The sequence below is a fragment of the Quercus suber genome, unplaced genomic scaffold, assembly GCF_002906115.3.
Source record: "Quercus suber isolate HL8 unplaced genomic scaffold, Cork oak 2.0 scaffold_303, whole genome shotgun sequence".
Classification (NCBI taxonomy): Eukaryota; Viridiplantae; Streptophyta; class Magnoliopsida; order Fagales; family Fagaceae; genus Quercus; species Quercus suber.
Genome location: NW_027069759.1, coordinates 207283 through 227188, shown reverse-complemented (window position 1 = coordinate 227188; position 19906 = coordinate 207283). Strand labels below are relative to the sequence as shown.

The following is a 19906-nucleotide window of genomic DNA, read 5'->3' as shown; positions in this document are numbered from 1 at the left end:
CTTTTCTGTTTCGGTCAACTTCATTTATAGTCCGAAGGCCTAAAAGGTTGGAGGCCTTATTCATCTTGGCTCGTTATCAACATATCATAGGGAAGGAAATAAATATTCTTACACGACCTTGTGTTAAACCAAATTAATTGGTTTTGAACGTATCCTTGCTAGTTACCCAAAGATCAACGAGGAATAGTACACGCAATGGAAGAGTATCAACCTCAACCCCTTTCCATGTTATAGTGCATAGGTACTATAATACGAGTTCCATTCACTTATTTTATAATACTAGCTCCATAAAAACCAACAAATTTTAAACCCTAAAACAAAACAACAAATAGGGTCTTGTTATAAAATCCCACTTTTACAGAAAAAATTTCTTGGCCTGTTTTGAAAGTCCAACTTTGTAAAAGAACATCATTTAATGCATTGTCTTTTACATAAAAATGTCCAAGTTTTAAAAACAACTATCACTAATTTAAATTTTGGTAAAAGCAGGGTATTGAATTTTTAAATAAAACATGGGGTATGCTAGGAAATTTATTCGTTAACTTTTCAATTGAGACTTCAGTTTGGGACATCCCAAAATGAAATAGAAGCCCAACAGAGATTGAAGTCTTTCAGCAATATATTCTATTAATTGTTATCAAAAGAATCTGCACGATTAGTGTCAATCTAAAGTGTCTAGGCACCATACTGCCCTTTCCCAGTTCACCACTAGAATGGCTAAGAAGAAAAGAAAGAGAGACATATTGGAGTTGCCACACACGACATGCAACAAAAACCCAACTTCTTTTGACGCTTTCTTTCAATAGTCAAAAGCTAAAGCAAATCACTCTGAAAGTTTGCAATTTGACAGGGCTTTTCCTCACTACAAATGCAAAATCTCTTAATTCTAAGTTTCCATAGCTCACACAAAGTTCCGGACAAATAAGATGTGAAGGAGTAACAGTGAGAATGTCATACATGTAACATACACCCAAAGCTAGTATATCTCATCATCTGGAACTTCAGGTGTCAAGAATTTTCTTGGATCTTTACTAATTTCCTCAAAATTTACTCTTGATTTCACCTTTTCTGGCACAGGCACCAAAGGAATAATGCTATCCCTATCAATTACCCCATCAATTATTCCATATTCAACTGCCTCTATAGGAGACATGTAACGATCCCTATCAATATCTTTTTGGACTTGTTCAAATGAGCGACCGGTAGATTCTGAAATAATTCTTGTGACATTATTCTTGTTATGCATGACTTCTTGGGCTTGAATCTCCACATCTATTGCTTGGCCACTTGCACCTCCCAGAGGTTGATGAATCATAATTCGTGTATTAGGCATTGCCAGACGCTTGCCTTTAGTGCCACCACCAAGGATTATGGAAGCTGTTGATGCTGCAATGCCAAGTGCAACTGTGGAAACATCAGCCCTCACAAGCTTTACAACATCATAGATGGCCATTGTAGCACTGATACAGATAATAACACCAAAAGACAATTAGGAAGTAGATAAAGTAGGGTAACTAAGACAGCAAATAATAAAAACAACATATCTAAAAATGGAAATTTAAAGGATGATATCTTTCTAGGTTAAAAATTGAATTTTTTTTTTCCAAGGTTTTGATAAGTAAATTATTAATTTTTTATTTACTGGTAAGTTACACACCTGATTAGTCTTGAGTCCACAACCTCACCCTTCACCTATATAAGGGGGAGGAGATGCCAATTGAGCTAGAGCTCAATGGCAGTGATAAGTAAATTATCATTTTAAAGCAAATCCTAAAGCATTATTAGTATGTAATTTAAATAAAAAATAACTACCTTGAAAAATACAACCAGTCATATTTTTGATAACTCAATAGTTACAATGGGGAGGGGAGATTTGAACCCTAGACATCTCTGTTGGAAATACCAAGAGGTGCTACTTGAGCTACAAGGCTTTTGGCCATACACCCAATCATCTTTTATAAGTCACAGTATAATTCCTTCATAAGTCCACGTATTTCCTCCAAATCATCCACAAAAGACATGATGAAATAGACTTCCAAATTTCACAACTTTTGAAACGACCATACACTCCCTGCCAACAAGTGCACAAATCAACAACTGTCTTTGACATCACCTATTGAACCCCAAACAGAGAAAAGACAAGTGAGCAAAGTTGTCTTGCCACTGTACAGTGAAGTTTGATAAGTAAAAATAAAATAATAAAATATGATTACTTGGACAAGAGAGCCTAGTGCACACATGCCTAAGCCCAAGTATAAGGTGATCTATTGTTTCCTACTTTCCTTGCATATTTAATACCAATCCACCATAAGTATACCCTTTTTCAGAAGATTGTCAAAATCTTCCTCCATGAAGCTGTCTAACCAAAGAATACAGAAACCTTAACTTCCATCTATTCTTCTAAGGAAACCCAGAATCCCACTTTCCTCTTAATAACCAGATTATAGTATCCACTAATACATCAAGATGTTAGAGTACAGAAGATTTATATATAACAACAAATTCCAACCCTAATCCTGGAGATCTCATATGTGCTCCTTGCTCCTCCAATCTCCATAAATACAAAGCAATAGCAGTCTCCTTATCTAAAGCTAGGGCGAACAAATTGGGATTTTTTTTTTACAAAGGAGAACCTCCACACCACAAATTATGCGAAAACAAACTTGATGCAGCCTAAAAAAGGCAGCAACGATGATAGGTTTCCTAAAAAACAACATATAAACCCTGAAAGGCAGAAAAATGAATAATTAATATATAGTACAATAATCAACTAATCATATAAGAATTTAAACATAAAAATTTATAAAATTCTCTTGTGCAGTACAAAAAAAAAACCAACCATCAATGTATATGGTTTACCCCAAAATAGTAAAAAGTAATGATTTTTATTTTTTTTTTTGATAAGTAGTAAAAAGTAATGATTTTTATGCAAAGGGTTTTAGGGGTTAAAGTTTGGGTTTAGGGAAAAAATAGAAAAGAGATTTTTATTATGCTTTGGGGCAATTCACTTCGCACTTTAAGAGCATCTTCTAGCAACACTGATCAAGTCTCTGGAACTATCAAAGAAGCTAGTTGGGTAGTCATTCACCCAAAATTGAGAACTGGACTGTTGAAATACAAAAGGCAAATCCATTTCCTCCAATCCTTGCAAAACCAAGTCTTTCCAACATATACATCAAATAATTCCAATTCATATGATTGTAGAACTTTTCAATATCCAAATCACAAATCAACCCATGCTAGCCACTATGTTTTATACTAAAGAAACACTCATTGGCAGTGAGTATCGAATCCAAAATTTGTTTACCAACAACAAAAGCATTGCAGTAGCCATGGCAGAAAGCATTCTAAAAATGCATAATGACATAATGATTTTTTTTTTTAGATAGAGTTTGGTATTATGCTAAAAATTTTACTAAAAAGTAATTGTCCAAAATGAAATTTTGTTTTGGTTATGCCATTGGAGAATGCATTTATTTTACAAAATAATAATAATAATAATAATAATAACTGTTTTTCTCAACAACAACAACAGGTTTGGACACGAAGAAGGAATGAGGTGAACACAGCGATGAGGAAGATGAGAGCAATTCCATGGCGTTGTTACTTGCTACTGTACTGGAGAGAGCGAGAGAGAGAGATTTGGAGGATGAGCAAAAGAAAGAGAGAGCAAGCAGCAAGCAACCCCTTGGATTGGGATGCCCTTTTGTTACGGCCCATGATTCATTTGATAGTTACATCAAAGCCCCTAAAACTGTGAATAAAAATTATCTATGTTTTAATTCTAAGAGCTGATGACCTTTTTTTTTTTTTTTTTTTCTCTTTTTCTTTCTTTCTTTCTTTTATATATATTTCAATTTCCATCCATTTTTTACAACTTTTTTTTTTTTTTTTTTAGCTATGTATTCAAAAAGTGCATAATGATTTTGGGTGATGCTTCTATTTTTAGGTTGTTTTGAATTTTGCTGTTAGGTTAGTATAACTCATATGAGAACTGTAAATTTTATAGTACTTAGAAATTTTACCATAAAGTTCAAGACACATTTCTTCTAAAAAAAAGAGAAATTTTACATATTCTACTTTTTTTTTAATTGAAATATATATTATTCTGTCAACTTTTAGTTCACATTTTTTATATGTAATTTGGTTGTCTTTTTGTGGTTTTTTTTTTTTTTATATATACATTTTCTTTAATATTAATGCAATGTATTATAAACTTAGTTTAAATATTAATATTACTATTTTCGTGTATATTCTAATATGTATTATTGTTTACTAAAAAAATATCATATTACGCATGTAGAAATGAAAAAAAAAAAATTCTTCTTCTTATTAATGTGAACTATTACAATTGTATTTGAAATTTTGAATGTAAGGTCTTAAATTTAAGAGATTTGAGGAATATATGTTATTAGATAACATAAAGTTATTTTATATGAATCTTTTAAAAACTTCAAGATCCTTTAGAAGTTTTTCTTTGCAATCTGCTTTATACAACGTTTGGGAGGTTACTTCAAATTTTGCAAACAATTGAAACTTTTTTTTTCTTTCTTATAAAATTAAATATTTCAAGAATAATATAACTAACACAACAATTTTGAAGTAAAATCCAAGTGATAAGTTGTTAATAATGGGTAAAAAATATAATGTCAGTTATGGGTTAAGATAAAAACTAGTTATAACTTGTCACTTAAAAAAACAAAGCTCTATTTATTGTGAAAGTAACGCTAAGATAATCATATTCAAACTTATTTTCAGTTGAGCTTAAAAAAAAATTATAGTCAAGGTGTTCAAATTTTTATTTTAAAGAGTACAAAACAAAAAATTAAAAAATTATATATAATTTTTTTTTATCAAGTTAGGGGGTTCATTTGAACCCCTGAGCTGAATGTAAAGTCACTCATGAGTATGGAGTAAGAATTGGNTATTTGTCAATTATCCTCAAGCAAAAAACAAAAAAAAAAAAAAAACAAAAAAAAAAATCTCATTCTCAACAGTAATAGGAAAAAAAAATCCCAATACAAGGCCTAAATGCATGCACTGCCCAACACACAGACACAAAAATCTTTGTTTTTTTAACTCTAAATTTGAACAATCAATCACATCTTCACCACTAATAGTAAAAAGCAAAATTTACAAAAACTCAATCAAGGAAAATGACGAATCACACTTTCAACAGTGAATTTGTAATGAGTTTGCAAAAGCTAGCAATGAGTTTGTAACGAATCACAATCTTTGTTTTTTTTTTTATAAAACTCTTTTTAAACAACTATGTTGTCATCCTGAACTCCATCTATACTTCCAATCTCAAACCCCAGAACTACCACTGAATTCCAAGCCCCAATCGCTGTCCTTCTGCACCTTCTCCAACACAGTCTCTCACATGACATCATCACCTTTGGTCAGAGTTCATCAACTTCACTGCCTTCTCCAGCCCCAGGCCCTCTCCAAGGCTGCCCTCAGTGTCCACAAGAACTACTCCTACTTCCACATCAACTCGATAACATCAAATGACAAATCAACAAGAAGTCAGAATTGAGAGGGAGAGAGATTGCCACCTCCTTGTGTTTCTAAGGAAGACATCCCCTCCTCCAACTATTGAATTATCAATAAAATAACAAATGAAGAGAGCACATGCAGCCATCTTCCTATTGTTTGTTGTAGACAAACTCGTCTTTTTTTTTTTGAAATGGAGTATGATGGGATTGTCAATTTGGCTTCAGAACATGAGAAATACAAAACGAAAACCAAGAAACTAGTCCCCAAAAAAAAAAAATGCATTTCATTTATTATAGGCAAATTACAACTTATCCACATGTGATTTGGATGAAATTTAAGTTGCCTACATGTGGTTTAAAATTTGATATTTTACCCACCTAAAGTTAGTTCAGTTAGATTTTCTTAACCCATCTCTGTTAAAAACATAGCTAAATATGTGATTTGTTTCACTTTTATGTTTCTCTCCTCCAAACACACAAAAAAAACATAAAAATACAAGGTAAAAAAGAATCCGGAACACTTACCAAATTTTAATCCACATATAGGCAACTTAAATTTCAGCACGTGGGTAAGTTATAACTTGCCCATTTATTATATAGAAATGCATAAAAATGAAATTCTAACAGAAACAGAGTAATTGAGAGTGAACTTCGTATCACTAAGTTTAAACCTATAATTAGGGAAATTTTGAATGGAAAATTTATAAAAAAAAAAATGAAACCTCAAAGCGCCACCAGGAGAATTGATGAAAAGACGGATATCCTTAGTGTGGTCGAGAGCATCCAAGAGGACCAACTGACTGATGATGGCGTCGGCGACGAAGTCATCGATTTGGGATCCCAAGAACACGATCCTCTCCTTCAGCAACAGCCCCATCGCGTCTGCTTCTCCTCTCGCGGGCATTGCCTGCGTCTCACTATTATTCTTAATAATAGTAATTGGACTCGGACTGCTGCCTCTCATGCTAGACGTAGAAGAAGAGTAGATTTTGGTCGAGGTTTTGCTTTTGCGGGGGCTTGAACCACGAGGAAGGAGAGACTTTGGGTTTGGACACGAAGAAGGAATGAGGTGAACACAGCGATGAGGAAGATGAGAGCAATTCCATGGCGTTGTTACTTGCTACTGTACTGGAGAGAGCGAGAGAGAGAGATTTGGAGGATGAGCAAAAGAAAGAGAGAGCAAGCAGCAAGCAACCCCTTGGATTGGGATGCCCTTTTGTTACGGCCCATGATTCATTTGATAGTTACATCAAAGCCCCTAAAACTGTGAATAAAAATTATCTATGTTTTAATTCTAAGAGCTGATGACCTTTTTTTTTTTTTTTTTTCTCTTTTTCTTTCTTTCTTTCTTTTATATATATTTCAATTTCCATCCATTTTTTACAACTTTTTTTTTTTTTTTTTTAGCTATGTATTCAAAAAGTGCATAATGATTTTGGGTGATAATTGAGGTTTAAGTTTTAAAGAGAGAGTTTCACATATATATACATAAAAGATAGTGTAAGATTTTAATCTCATATATATATATATATATATAAAGTCTTGAATATTAAAAAACAACTTGGTATTACATTTATGTTTTCTTAAATGCTCATGTTAATATGGCTGATGTTAACCAAAGGTCTTTATGTTGTCTGTAGGACGGAAAGAGAAGCAATCCATCCAAACCAACGATAAGAAGCTTTTTCTCAAAAGAAGAACACAGGGGGTCCCCCATATTGTCCTACACACAAAGTTATGCAAACAAGAAAAAATTTAAAAGGAGTAGCTCAACATTTTTCATGGAAAAAGATTTTAGCTTTCTATACAAACCGATAAATTATGTCTAGAAACAGTCACTGTATCATCGGCGGTAGGGTCAGCAGTTTCAGTTTCCATGGAATTAAAATGCTGAGGCATCTCATCCAAAAATGCATCAACAGTGGCACGGTCAGCACCCTCCTGCGTCTCATCCTGAAAAGCCTGAAGCACCTCATCCTACACACAAAGTTATGCAAACAAGAAAAAATTTAAAAGTAGTAGCTCAACATTTTTCATGGAAAAAGATTTTAGCTTTCTATACAAACCGATAAATTGTGTCTAGAAACAGTCACTGTATCATCGGCAGTAGGATCAGCAGTTCCAATTTCCATGGAATTAAAATGCTGAGGCATCTCATCCAAAAATGCATCAACAGCGGCACGGTCAGCACCCTCCTGCGTCTCATCCTGAAAAGCCTGAAGCGCCTCATCCTAAACAGCATGCATGCATTTTTTAATCCCATCTTGAGACGCACACAAGGGCTAAGTGTATTTTTTTTTTTTTTTTTTAGATTACATTGCATTAACCCATTTTATTTGCACGTCTCAAGAATTGCCCAAAAATTTCCCCCACCCCTCCCCCAAAAGCAAAAGGAAATATATCATACATCAAGTACATGAGTCTTCTCTCTCACATGAAGGTAGACCTCTCATAAAAGGGAGAACTCTTATATCCGATATATGATGTATTTTTCACAAAAACAGACACTTCATTCTTTCATTCCCAAAATTAGTCTGAATTTTGTAAAATAATTTCTTAATATTAATTATTTAAAATGATACTATTTTGAGTTATTTGAGAATGTAGCCTCTACTTTAAATTATATTCTAGAAACATATAATTTCAGTTGACTTGGCTGAATTTTAAATGATCTTGTTTTAAAAAAAAATACTTTTTTTTTTATTTTAAAAATATAGTAGATATTCAAATAGTTTCAAAACATTGACAAATTTAATAATTATTCTTAAAATAATATCTCCTCAAAATTTGCCCCAAAATTAGAGTTCCACAAACAACCCCACCTCCAAGGTTAAAGAATCAATTTTCTTTCCTTATTCTCATGGGCATCCAAAAGACCCTCTACTTTACGCAAGGGAATAATAATAGATACTAAACAAGAGATTTATTTTTTTTCCATAGTTAAATTATCACATGAAGAATGCTAAGATATTACAAGTTTTACCACATAACATTTATAAATAACCTTAGTAAAATTTGTTAGTTAAAATTTTTGGCAATAATGTATTAAAAAATTGCAGCCTAATCATAAAATGAGAGATAGTACATGAGTCTTCTCTCTCACATGAAGGTAGACCTCTCATAAAAGGGAGAACTCTTATATCCGATATATGATGTATTTTTCACAAAAACAGACACTTCATTCTTTCATTCCCAAAATTAGTCTGAATTTTGTAAAATAATTTCTTAATATTAATTATTTAAAATGATACTATTTTGAGTTATTTGAGAATGTAGCCTCTACTTTAAATTATATTCTAGAAACATATAATTTCAGTTGACTTGGCTGAATTTTAAATGATCTTGTTTTAAAAAAAAATACTTTTTTTTTTATTTTAAAAATATAGTAGATATTCAAATAGTTTCAAAACATTGACAAATTTAATAATTATTCTTAAAATAATATCTCCTCAAAATTTGCCCCAAAATTAGAGTTCCACAAACAACCCCACCTCCAAGGTTAAAGAATCAATTTTCTTTCCTTATTCTCATGGGCATCCAAAAGACCCTCTACTTTACGCAAGGGAATAATAATAGATACTAAACAAGAGATTTATTTTTTTTCCATAGTTAAATTATCACATGAAGAATGCTAAGATATTACAAGTTTTACCACATAACATTTATAAATAACCTTAGTAAAATTTGTTAGTTAAAATTTTTGGCAATAATGTATTAAAAAATTGCAGCCTAATCATAAAATGAGAGACAACACAAGAATAGCTGAGATAAGAAAAGAAATGATAGTTTATTCTTTTAGTCTCTGTTTAGACCTTCTATTTTTTCAAGAAACCTAATTTAATTAAAGGATGAGGTTAGAGATTTCATTACGCCTCCGATTCTCAATAATAACATATAGAGATTAAAGGAACAAAATGTTTCCAATAATATAAAGGCAACAAAAATTGAATATTTAATATAAAATTTTTTCCATGGCACCCTTTTGCCTGGTAACTGAGTTGTAACATTACAAATATTTGACCATACCACGACCCTCCACACTAAGTTTTGTGGCTTGAAGTTGCTTCTTCTTTGGTGCCTTCAATTGCTGTAACTTCTTATTCATCTGAGATTAACAAGTTGCAATCTGAGTTTAGAAAAATAAAATCAAAGAATTCACAATGCATATAGGCAAAACTAGTCACGTGTACTCCTACTTACACAGACATACACATGCTCACAAAGCAAACTTGCCGCCTAGGGAAAATCACACCAAAGATAATGAACTTGTGAGGTTCATTAATATACATCTTAACGCAGATTAAGTTACAAATTGGTCCAACAAATCATTCAACCCATCCCAATGAAAAAAGGAAGAGGGAAAATGATTCGATAGGATTGTATATCAATATATCAAGAAAATGTCATTTACACAGCTCAAATTTTTATATTTTAGTTATATCACGTATAGTCACAAACCACATCCATTAGCAGCCCAGAAGAGTAGTACAAGAGGGGGAAAGGATTGCATATGCAAGATATCAAGAAATTGTCATTCACACGGCTCAAATTTTTAGATTTTCCTTAGTTAGAACAAAGTTTATCTACAAATTGGTTATAACCTTAGGCTACAACCTTACTCAATGTCTTTTTATTGAAGGTGAATTTTGACAAATCTACCATTGAATCATATCTTCTTCTTATATTCTCCATACTTGCAAAATTTCTAAAAAATTAAAAATCAATAGCTATGTCATCAATAAATTATTTAAATTGTAAGTTTTTGTAGTTTAAAATTATGCATAAAATATAAATTTATAGATTATATAGTTAAAGATATCCAATTGACACAAAATTTGACGTGTATTGAGATCATAAAGAACATACAATTCAACAGTTAGATTTCCAAAATATATAGTAATGTTTATTTTATTGAGTAAGGTAGTAACCTTAGGTTACAACTAATTTTGTAGCTAAATTTTGTCCTTTTAGTTATACAAATCATGCAGTCATTCACAAACCACACGCATGTGAAACTAGGGTGCATGTGAAACTAACCTATTAAAAAAACAAAATAAAAATTCTCTGACATTTACGGGGTTCCAAACAAAGCACAAATGGCCTCACTTTAGTTTTAACAATACGAATTGTCAAATTTTGAGCCCTCCTACAAAAAGTTTACCAATTAGAAGAGAGCACAAGCATAATAATGTCTAGGGGTCCAGCATTTTCGTACACAGCTTGTAAGCTGAAAAACTAAAATTTCTACCAGCCCCAAGGTACAAGCCTCCTCCCTTCATTTTCAGCCCCACAGAAATGAAGTCATTAAAGAAACAAATTTGAACCCAAAAAAATAAATAAATCAGAGCTTGACATTAACCAGTAACCCATAAAAGCACTGGATTCTCTAAAGAGAAGTATTTTGGAAAAGTTTCATGAATACCGTATTCATTTGGGCCATCAGATAATCATTTTGAAAGAATAGATATAACGACTTTCAAATCAGATCATTCCTATTCACCACCATTAAGCTAATGCCGGAACCTAGGACTTCAACAAGCTAATGCTCTTGTTCTAAGACTGAGAAGGAATTTTGGGTGAAAATTATGTTCTACAATAAGCAAAAACTTATAAGAGCAAAGCAGAAGAGCATAGGTAAAATTTAGGCAAAAGTGTGAGCCTTGCCCCTTTAGTGAATTTTCATCATCTTTAGAATTTCTGATATCATTGGTTGATCATTGAGACTTTTATAGAAATAGGCAATTGAGCAGAAAAAAGTAATAACTAAAGGCAACATTCCCCTAAGATTTATCTATCGAATGTATATATATATATATATATATAAATATATATTCCCCTATGATTTTAAACCACTCTTTCTCTCGGATATGAAAAGTGAACAAGAGCAACTCATTTGTGTCCAAATTGGAGTAAATTATCTAACTAATTGGAACTAAACATCTTCATCACTCTATTCATGCTGACTTCAAGAGATGCCCACAGGTAGTTTCACTAATTCTAATATTTAACTTTTCAGCAAAGGAAAACAAACCTTTAAACGACGCTGATCTTGTACAACTTGTTTTGCACGAGCTCTAATTTCATCTGGATCAATCTTAGATTGTGGACGAACCACAAAATCTAAAGGAGTTGCTTCTGGCCTTGTAGCGTGCAACCTGGAAGATGATTGGCCAGACTTGCGTTCCCTGCAGTGTAATAAAACTTAACATCTAATATGATATGGCGTTGGAAAATTGTGCACAAATATAAATAAATTAAGGCGCATAGGAGCAAATATATGTCTGTCATTGCATCATACCGTGAGAATTCATCCAAACCAAGATCACCGTCTCTAGATTCCATTCCAGCAGCCTTATTAGCCGGCCTACCAAAATTAGAATAAAAATTAAACATAAGTATATATAAATTTGCGTGTGAAAGCAAAAATTTGGAGAAATATGCAGACGAGTTCACAAACAGTACTTCTTCACAGGTGGCCTCCGGTATGGAACCCTCTCATCATCAACATTTCTCATCTCCTCAAACCTAGTACTCTTATTAAATATTGGTCGACTCTGCACTCAAAGTAATGAAAATAAATATTCAATATTAATGAATACAATATGAAACCCATTTACAGATCTACATGGGTTGTTAAAGAAAGAGACTACATTTAAAAAAACATGGAAAATATGTGGAATCAGTTGTTAGCAACCTCATTCGTTCCATATATGAGTGGTCCCACGCAGGGAAGTTTGGCGATTCTCTTGTATTGTTTATAGTCCTTGCCTTTTTGTACATAACTTTTTCTAGTTGTAATTGTTTAGAGACTGCGTTGTTTGGGAAAAAAAAAAAAAAACATTGTCTCTTTTGAAAAAAAAAAAACTCATTCTTACTTACAAAAAAAAATCCATAAAAGTATTACAAAAATGCAACCACTGACCGAAAACATAAGAATCAGAAATTTGCAACAGAAATAGGAACCCTCGTAAAAAAAAATCAATTGACTAAAAATTAAGGAATTGAATGAGGTGGAGGAAGACATAAAATAACACTAGTAGATTAAAACATGTATATACTTAGGAGTTGAAACATGTATCACATTACCCATTTATCAACCAAATCCTTTGCAAGTTTTCTGTTGGATGTGGTTTCCTCATCAGATTTTGATAAAAACATAATGACCTGCCCAAAAATATAGTCAATCAGTCAAAGTTATTCCTTCAATATCCGAGCTGCAAAAGTTATGGACTGATTCTTCCAAGGTCATTCCTACCTTTCCAAGACCACTCTTCTTCAGTTGTTCTCTTCTATCATACTGCTCTAGATCAATAGGAAACTGCATAACAGAAGCAACATATCAGAGGCCACATATAGTCTGTCAATGGTCATTGTTACTACATGTTATAGACCAAAAAATGCTGGGAACTCTGACTTTACATCAGTCAAAATCTTCAGAATTGCAGCACGAATATTAATGTTTGGTAAGCTTCCATCAGGAAGAGGTTCAAGCCAATTCTTTAATAGAGTTAACACTCCATGATCTAAAAATTCTTGTTGAAGCTGCTTCCTGCACCAAGATTGGTTGACACAGAACATAAGAACCTAAAAGATACAAATTACTGATGCTATTAAAAGAGAAGAATTCCCAAAAATACTGATAGCAGACTGTTTACTTTGAAAGGACCTCGGTCAGAAGAGGCAGTTTTTTTAATTTATTAACAGCAGGCTTCGCCTGTCTATTAAGGTCTGCATCCTCTTCTGCTGTGACCTCAAGCTCAGCCATGACATTCTCAACTAGCAACGCAATTTCTGCAGGGCTTCTCTCATTCTTCTTTCTTTTCTTCCCCATCTTAAAGAGCTCCTTAATTTCATCATCTTCTTCACCCTCTTCTGCCTAGAAGCATCCAATGATGGATCAAAAAAAAAACAAAAGAATCAAGATACCAACCAGGCAGAAATCAAACAATCAATAGGAATGAGTTGATAAGCAGATTACTCAGTCAACAACATAGAAAAATACATATAGTCGATGTTTGGTGATCGTGTTGTCCTTTTTTTTTTTTTTTTTTACCCCTCAAACTTCAAAAATTTGAATCAACTACAATCAGCATGTACTTCATGCTATTCTAGGAAGAGCTTATTAAATGAAAAAACAACATAAACAACAAAAAGAGATGCACAGCAGCATTACATCATCCGTACTTCACCTAGAAATATATAAATATATATATATATATATATATATATATACAAAAATGAAAAATTGACCTGAGGAGCTTCACCAGGAGAACGCGGCTCATTACCACTTCCATACCCATCAGCGGGTTCCACACCAGTGTCATCTATGAAGTTGTCATCATCCACAGTCCTGGAACCCTCTTGATCATCCTAATCCATTGAAGAGTGGGAAATAATTAAAAATGTTTACTAGGATACTAAAAGCATAGACAACATACAGACCAAATGGATTTGTGGTAAACTATGATGAATTAATCTTCAAGGTCCCAAGATTTATAAAAAAAACACTAAAATCAGAATGTTAATTCCCAAAGCAAATAAATGAAAGGTTTAGCCCTTCATAATCTATTTATTGTACACACACCACACACAAAATACATCTGAATGCAAATTCTGTAAAAGCCAAATAAAAACTTAAAAGAAATCAGCAATGAACTAGATAAATATAATGCCGGAATGTAGAACATATCACAACTGGCTCTGAGCATTATCAATTAACCAAATTCCGGTCATCTTAATCACGAAATTCCATGGAAACAAAAACATCAAAGCACAGGCTTTGAACTCTGAAGACTGAAATAGATTTCGCGTCCCAAATCAAAACCATAAACAAAGAAGTCACAACCAATTCCAACTTCACCTAAAACTAGTTTTATCATTTGTTCTTTGATAGGTGTTATAGATCATGATGACAATAGTATAACCCAAGTACAGAAAATCAAAACCCTAGAATACCTCAGAATCGCCACCAGCAATAGTGTCCCACATCTCTTTGACCTCACCATCGTGATCCTTGCCAGACTTACCAGAAGAGAAGCCTCTCTTCGAGTCACCGCCGCCCTTTCCCTTTCCCGAAGAAGAAGAAGAAGAAAACCCTCTCTTCTCTCCTCCTTTACTATGCCTCTTTTCCTTCTTTCCACTACTTTCCTTTCCCTTCTTCCTCTTCCTCTCAAAATCATCGTCCTCCTCCTCCCCCACCAGATTCCTCAACCCTAAACCGTCGTCTTCGTCTTCGTCCTCATCGATCAAACTCGGAGCCACGATCTCCTTCGCCGTGTCTCCACTCTTCTTCACCAGCCGCTTCCGCGGCTTCCCGGACTTCAACGACGCCTCGTCGTACACCGGCGTCTCCGATCGCTCTCTCTGTTGCCAGTTTTCCTCATCGTCGTCATCTAAGAGATCCTGCCCCCGCGGCTCCGGAGATTGCTCCCGATCCGACTGTACGTCGTCGAAGTCCATCAATGGCTCTCCATCCTCGTCACGGAACCTGAAAATTTTCCAAATTTTATTTCATTTAATCGAAGTTAAAAAAAACCCTAATTTTGAGAGGAAGAGAGCAAGAAATACATACGGATCGTCTTGGAAACCCATAATTGGGGTAATGAATTAGAGAGATTTCAGTGCGAAAAGAAAATTGCTCTCAGAGAAATTTTTAGAATCCTCTATAAGGCAACCGAAAAAACAACAAGAAAGAAAATTTCGTTAGTGTGAGAGAGATTATGGAGTTTGAATTTGAGCACAGAGAGAGAAGCACGAGAAAGAAGAGTAGGTGGAGCTGTGGTCTTATACTGTGCGGATCTGTATAGCATTAAAGGTCGGTTCAGGTATTGTATCGTATTGTATTGTATGGTCAGTGATCAAGCCACGTTAGGATATAGGATTACCATATTCTCCCCCGACCGTCCCTCCCCTAAAGATATATGTAGATATGATTAGCGGGTTCCTTTTTCGACCAACAGATTTACGATGAATATATGAGTTTCATTGTTGAATCCATTGACTCGAGCATAGGAAATTGTAAGTTTGAGCAGTAACAAGTTTGACTATTATTTGTACATTCATAGTACTAGCATTTAAGCAGAGGTAGCAACCATATGCATGAGCTCCCTTTTTATCCATTAAAAAAAAAAAGCAAGGATTTGGCTGCAATAATTCTTGCATAGATCATTGTATTCATTTTGTTTTAAAGAAATCAACGGCAGATATCAAATTTAATAAAATAAAAGTGGAATTCACGTAAATAACTTGCCACATTGTACAAATCTCAAAGCACATGAAGAAAAATTTATAAACATGTGTCTATTTAATAGCTTGACACATCACCATTATGCAGGAATTGCTGCGGCAAATCCTTACCCTAAAAAAAATGGGAGTATCATCAACGCACTCGTGCTGAGCTTAATATCTAGCTCATTGGATATTGAGCTCTAAAAAGTGATTGAGGTAAAGTTTATGGGAACTTAACTTAGTTAGGTAAAGTGTCAACTTTTGAACAACAAATAAATAAACTGGAATTGAGCCATATTACATGTAGGTAATCTGTAATTATCCAAAAAAAAGAAAATGATAAATTATGCAAAGTTCCCTTGAGATTTGGGAGAATAATACTCCATAGTCTACTCTCATCCTTTGAGATTAAAGAAATCAACATATTAATTATTCCTCTAATAATAGTAACAAAATATTTCAAATTTTGAAAAAAATTCCTCAGTTAAACCCTAACCACTGTTTGGTGACAATAACATACACCCAAAAATAAAAAATAAAACCCTTTCACTAACCAATGATTAGGGTTTCATTGAGGGGATAATTTCAAATTTTTTAATATTCTTATTATTGTATTAACAAAATGAATAATGTGTTGATTTCTTCATATCTCAATGAAGGGGAGTGTTACTCCCTTTAAGATTTAAGGTAGAGTGGTATCCTCTCAAATCTCAAGAAAAGTTTGTGTAATTTACCCCCAAACAATATATCATTGTCATTAGACCCATTGGATAACATGAAAGGGAAATTCATTGTGGAAAGTATATTAGCACTTAAAACCTTTTTTTTTTTAAGTTGCATTCATCCAAATAAACAAAATAATAAGTTATATAATCTAAAACAAACCATCTATATCATATTCAAAATTTAAAATTTTCAGATCTTATTATCAAATTTATGAGTTAGATATTATTATCAAATTTAACTTTGGAATTTTAAAACAATAAATCTAGAATACAAAATGGTCCAAAGAATAATAAATGAGTTTCTTACAAACCGGGAGTATGGGTTCTCGCCCGGAAGCAAGAGGGTGCTACTATGGTCACGTCCAAGTAAGGAAGCGACACTGGTTGCTCCCCTCTACTCATTTTTTGTTTACCAAAAAAAAAAAAAAAAAAAGTGCAAAAGTTCACCTCTTGTTTTTTTTTTTTTTTTTTTTTTACAAATAGTCTAACATGACTCAATATGAAAATAATATTATTCTAATTAATAATTATATGTCCATAACTTACCACTTAAAAAGTTTGTGCCAAAAAACTTGGGATCGTACTGTGACTTTTCTTTTTAAAAAAAAAAATTAATGTTACTTGTCTTTTAAAAAAAATAATGTTAAAATTGCAAGATAAAGAAGAAACATGACTTTTTTTTCTCTCTCTCTTTAAAAGAAGGAAAAATTCATTGATGCCCACTTTCCTAATAAATGTTTTGCGATCACATGTTTAGCCATATTTTTTTATCCCACTTTCTAAAATAAATTGTTCACGTCCATATATACACAAAAGGTCACCTTATGGTAGATTATGTATATGTCATGCATGCTTGTGTCATTCTAGGATAGATTGTACGTGTCATTCTCACATGTCATTCTAGAATAGATTTTACCTTTGCTTCGTGTCATTGCACGCATAATATATTTTCTTTAAAACCAAATGCCAAATATTTCAATTGTTATTTAAATTGTGAGATTTAAAAATTAAATTTGAAACAAGGTACTATCTTATTGGATAAGCGTTGTGAGATGTATAACACTTTCCCCTTATGTAATCAAATTTCTAAATCTATGATTTTTGGTTCTAGACATTATTTTTTTAGCTTAGGAGCCCTTGGGTTTTCTGTATGGAGTCCGCAACCTCAGTCCAACCTTTCAAATTGTTTGGCACAACCCAACAAATGGGTGGAGTCGTGTTATTTTCTCTTAAGAGTGAAAGTTCTACTGAAAAATGAAAAAGTGAGGACCAAAATGGAAATAAGGTGAAAATATAGGGATAGAAAAATTCATTTTCACAATAACTTTTTATTGGATTAATATTTCAAAAATCCTATCATTTAATTACATGTTTTCTATATTCTTAACATGTATACCAAGTTTCATAACAATCAGATGTAATTTTTTATTTAATCTAAAATCTCATCTTTTATGCATAATTTTATATACAAAAAATTGAAATTTAAATATTTGATCGATGACATAATTATTAATTTCATATTATTTTGAAATTTTGCAAGCATTTAGAGTATAAGAAGAAAACATAATTTAACAGTAGATTTGTTAACATTCATATCCAATAAAAAATATTGAGTGGTATAACATAATTTAGAATATATAGGGGAGTGGTCCCTAAATCACACTCCGCGGGTCATAGAACATAAACTCATTAAAGAGTAGAACTGTCCAGGGAAATGGACCCGTACCATGATCCTGGGCCCAATGAATAAACTAAGGTCTGACAACAAAAGTGGCTTGCATCCCTGAATTGATGCAAGATAATATATGACCCTTAGACAAAGATAGCCTAGGAGCTTGATGCCGATGAAGTAGCCGACAACAAACACAGCCCCATAAGGACCGTCCGAGGTTTCTAGGTAAATAACCCTGAAGACAAGCAACAATCACTTCTGCATTAATTAGACGTTCCTAGCTGACACAACTGCATTTATTACTAAATGACTGGCCTAAATAGTTTTTCATACCCAAAAATCCATTTTCATCGTCAAAAGAGAGGAGGAAACACCTGATGGGACAAGTATCTCTTGACGCACATTATGACAGTCCACTAATGATAAGAGGGCTTAGGGGTATAAATAGAGAGGAGAAACATACATAGAAGGGGCAGAAAAACTTAGAGAGAGAAGAGTTTAGAGGAACACTTGTATTTGCCTTTGGATGGATGTATCCTTGGCAAGATTAATTCCAAGCCGTTTATCAATAATAAGTTCGTATCATTTAATTTCTATTCTTGTTAATTTCTATTCTTGTTCTAACCTCCCAATGTGGATTATACATCTTCCACTCATTACAAATTAGTTTTGATGATCAAATTCTGATTAGCGTTTCATTTTGTTAGTTAGTTTTTGACCCCGACAATACACACACACACACACACACACACGAGGTGCATAGTTGTATAACAAAAGTTCTCCTAAATAATTAGATGATAAAAAGAATTACAAATTGAAAAGAAAGAGAATCAATAAAATTTACAAACAAACAAATATCATTAAGACCATAGGACCAAGAGTGCAAGAGCATTCAAACAAGGATCTCACAATCCAGGACTCCCAACGCCATAACTGATTACCGCACAACGTTAAATGTATGATTGATCCTCTCGCTCCATATTGCCCACGCTAGAATAACGAGGCTATAATCCAAACAAAATACCTATGATGTTAAACAGTAGAGGATGTACACAACCTTCTTAGGCATCATCCAACGTACCCCAAACATATAGTAAGAACAAATGACAAGACTACCAAGTCTCAGGCTATTCCACAATTATAACAAATATTCCATTGCTGCACTACTTTATTTGCACATGCAACACAAATCTACCAAAACAATTCCTCTTTTAACAAGGGTTCACCTGTCAAAAAAATTCCCTTTGTTTCTGTCTAGATAAAGAGCAACTATCTTTGGAGTCTTTGTGCACCAAAGACTCTTCCATGGAAAGCTATTACCATTGGAATCTCTTAGATCCCCTCAAAGAGCTATTACCATGAAACAGGTTTTAATGAACCCTGTTGGAAGAAGATCCAGAATGACCATAATAAGAATAGAGAATCAAAATAACGAATGAGTTTGCCTCAAAACAAAATAGATATTCTTGACTTCTTGTTTGATGCTAAAGAATCTTCTTTTCTTTTCCTTTTTCTTCTTCTTCCCTTATTTTTATTTTTAAATTAAGAACATTTCTCATCATTAACAGATATAATAAAAGAAAATGTTTCTGTAATAAATATAAACAAAAGTCCTTTAAGTTCTAAAAACTTTCCTTTAATTGGATCTTCCATCCTTTCTAATACCACACTAAAGCCACAACACTACGAAAGACCTTAATCCCAAAATTTCAAAATACACTTTTTTTTCTAAAAGTATTATACCAATTGGTATAAAAACAAAATAGATATTCTTGTTTGATGCT

General features: G+C 33.1%; 3 protein-coding genes across 3 annotated transcripts; all 3 read right to left on the bottom strand.

The window, feature by feature from the left end:
* Positions 1 to 764: 764 nt before the first annotated feature.
* Positions 765 to 6743, bottom strand: LOC112023931 (ATP-dependent Clp protease proteolytic subunit 4, chloroplastic). Its single transcript, XM_024056555.2, has 2 exons — positions 6221 to 6743; positions 765 to 1460 (listed from the first exon to the last, which is right to left on the bottom strand). The coding sequence occupies exons 1-2, from the start codon at positions 6460 to 6462 to the stop codon at positions 977 to 979; spliced, it is 726 nt and encodes a 241-aa protein (XP_023912323.2). The 5' UTR covers positions 6463 to 6743; the 3' UTR covers positions 765 to 976.
* Positions 6744 to 7045: 302 nt separating this feature from the next.
* LOC136071334 (uncharacterized) lies at positions 7046 to 7770 on the bottom strand. Its single transcript, XM_065782483.1, has 3 exons — positions 7565 to 7770; positions 7311 to 7475; positions 7046 to 7221 (listed from the first exon to the last, which is right to left on the bottom strand). The coding sequence occupies exons 1-3, from the start codon at positions 7649 to 7651 to the stop codon at positions 7090 to 7092; spliced, it is 384 nt and encodes a 127-aa protein (XP_065638555.1). The 5' UTR covers positions 7652 to 7770; the 3' UTR covers positions 7046 to 7089.
* A 1564-nt stretch (positions 7771 to 9334) lies between these two features.
* Positions 9335 to 15308, bottom strand: LOC112023932 (protein IWS1 homolog 1). The gene is made up of 11 exons (XM_024056557.2): positions 15070 to 15308; positions 14454 to 14985; positions 13749 to 13868; positions 13154 to 13374; positions 12918 to 13047; positions 12754 to 12816; positions 12585 to 12662; positions 11961 to 12052; positions 11797 to 11862; positions 11530 to 11683; positions 9335 to 9603 (listed from the first exon to the last, which is right to left on the bottom strand). The coding sequence occupies exons 1-11, from the start codon at positions 15087 to 15089 to the stop codon at positions 9505 to 9507; spliced, it is 1575 nt and encodes a 524-aa protein (XP_023912325.1). The 5' UTR covers positions 15090 to 15308; the 3' UTR covers positions 9335 to 9504.
* Between the last annotated feature and the right edge of the window lie 4598 nt (positions 15309 to 19906).

Excerpts from the sequence above, each read along its gene's own strand:
- LOC112023931 (XM_024056555.2), bottom strand. The coding sequence starts at position 6,462 with ATGAGAGGCAGCAGTCCGAGTCCAATTACTATTATTAAGAATAATAGT. Across the intron at positions 1,461-6,220 it reads TCTCCTGGTGGCGCTTTGAG|TGCTACAATGGCCATCTATG; the intron begins GTTTCATTTTTT and ends TATCTGTATCAG.
- LOC136071334 (XM_065782483.1), bottom strand. The coding sequence starts at position 7,651 with ATGCCTCAGCATTTTAATTCCATGGAAATTGGAACTGCTGATCCTACT. Across the intron at positions 7,476-7,564 it reads TTTCTAGACACAATTTATCG|GATGAGGTGCTTCAGGCTTT; the intron begins GTTTGTATAGAA and ends CTTTGTGTGTAG. Across the intron at positions 7,222-7,310 it reads TTTCTAGACATAATTTATCG|GACAATATGGGGGACCCCCT; the intron begins GTTTGTATAGAA and ends CTTTGTGTGTAG.
- LOC112023932 (XM_024056557.2), bottom strand. The coding sequence starts at position 15,089 with ATGGGTTTCCAAGACGATCC. Across the intron at positions 13,869-14,453 it reads TTGCTGGTGGCGATTCTGAG|GATGATCAAGAGGGTTCCAG; the intron begins GTATTCTAGGGT and ends TCAATGGATTAG. Across the intron at positions 12,817-12,917 it reads TTCTGAAGATTTTGACTGAT|TTTCCTATTGATCTAGAGCA; the intron begins GTAAAGTCAGAG and ends TCTGTTATGCAG.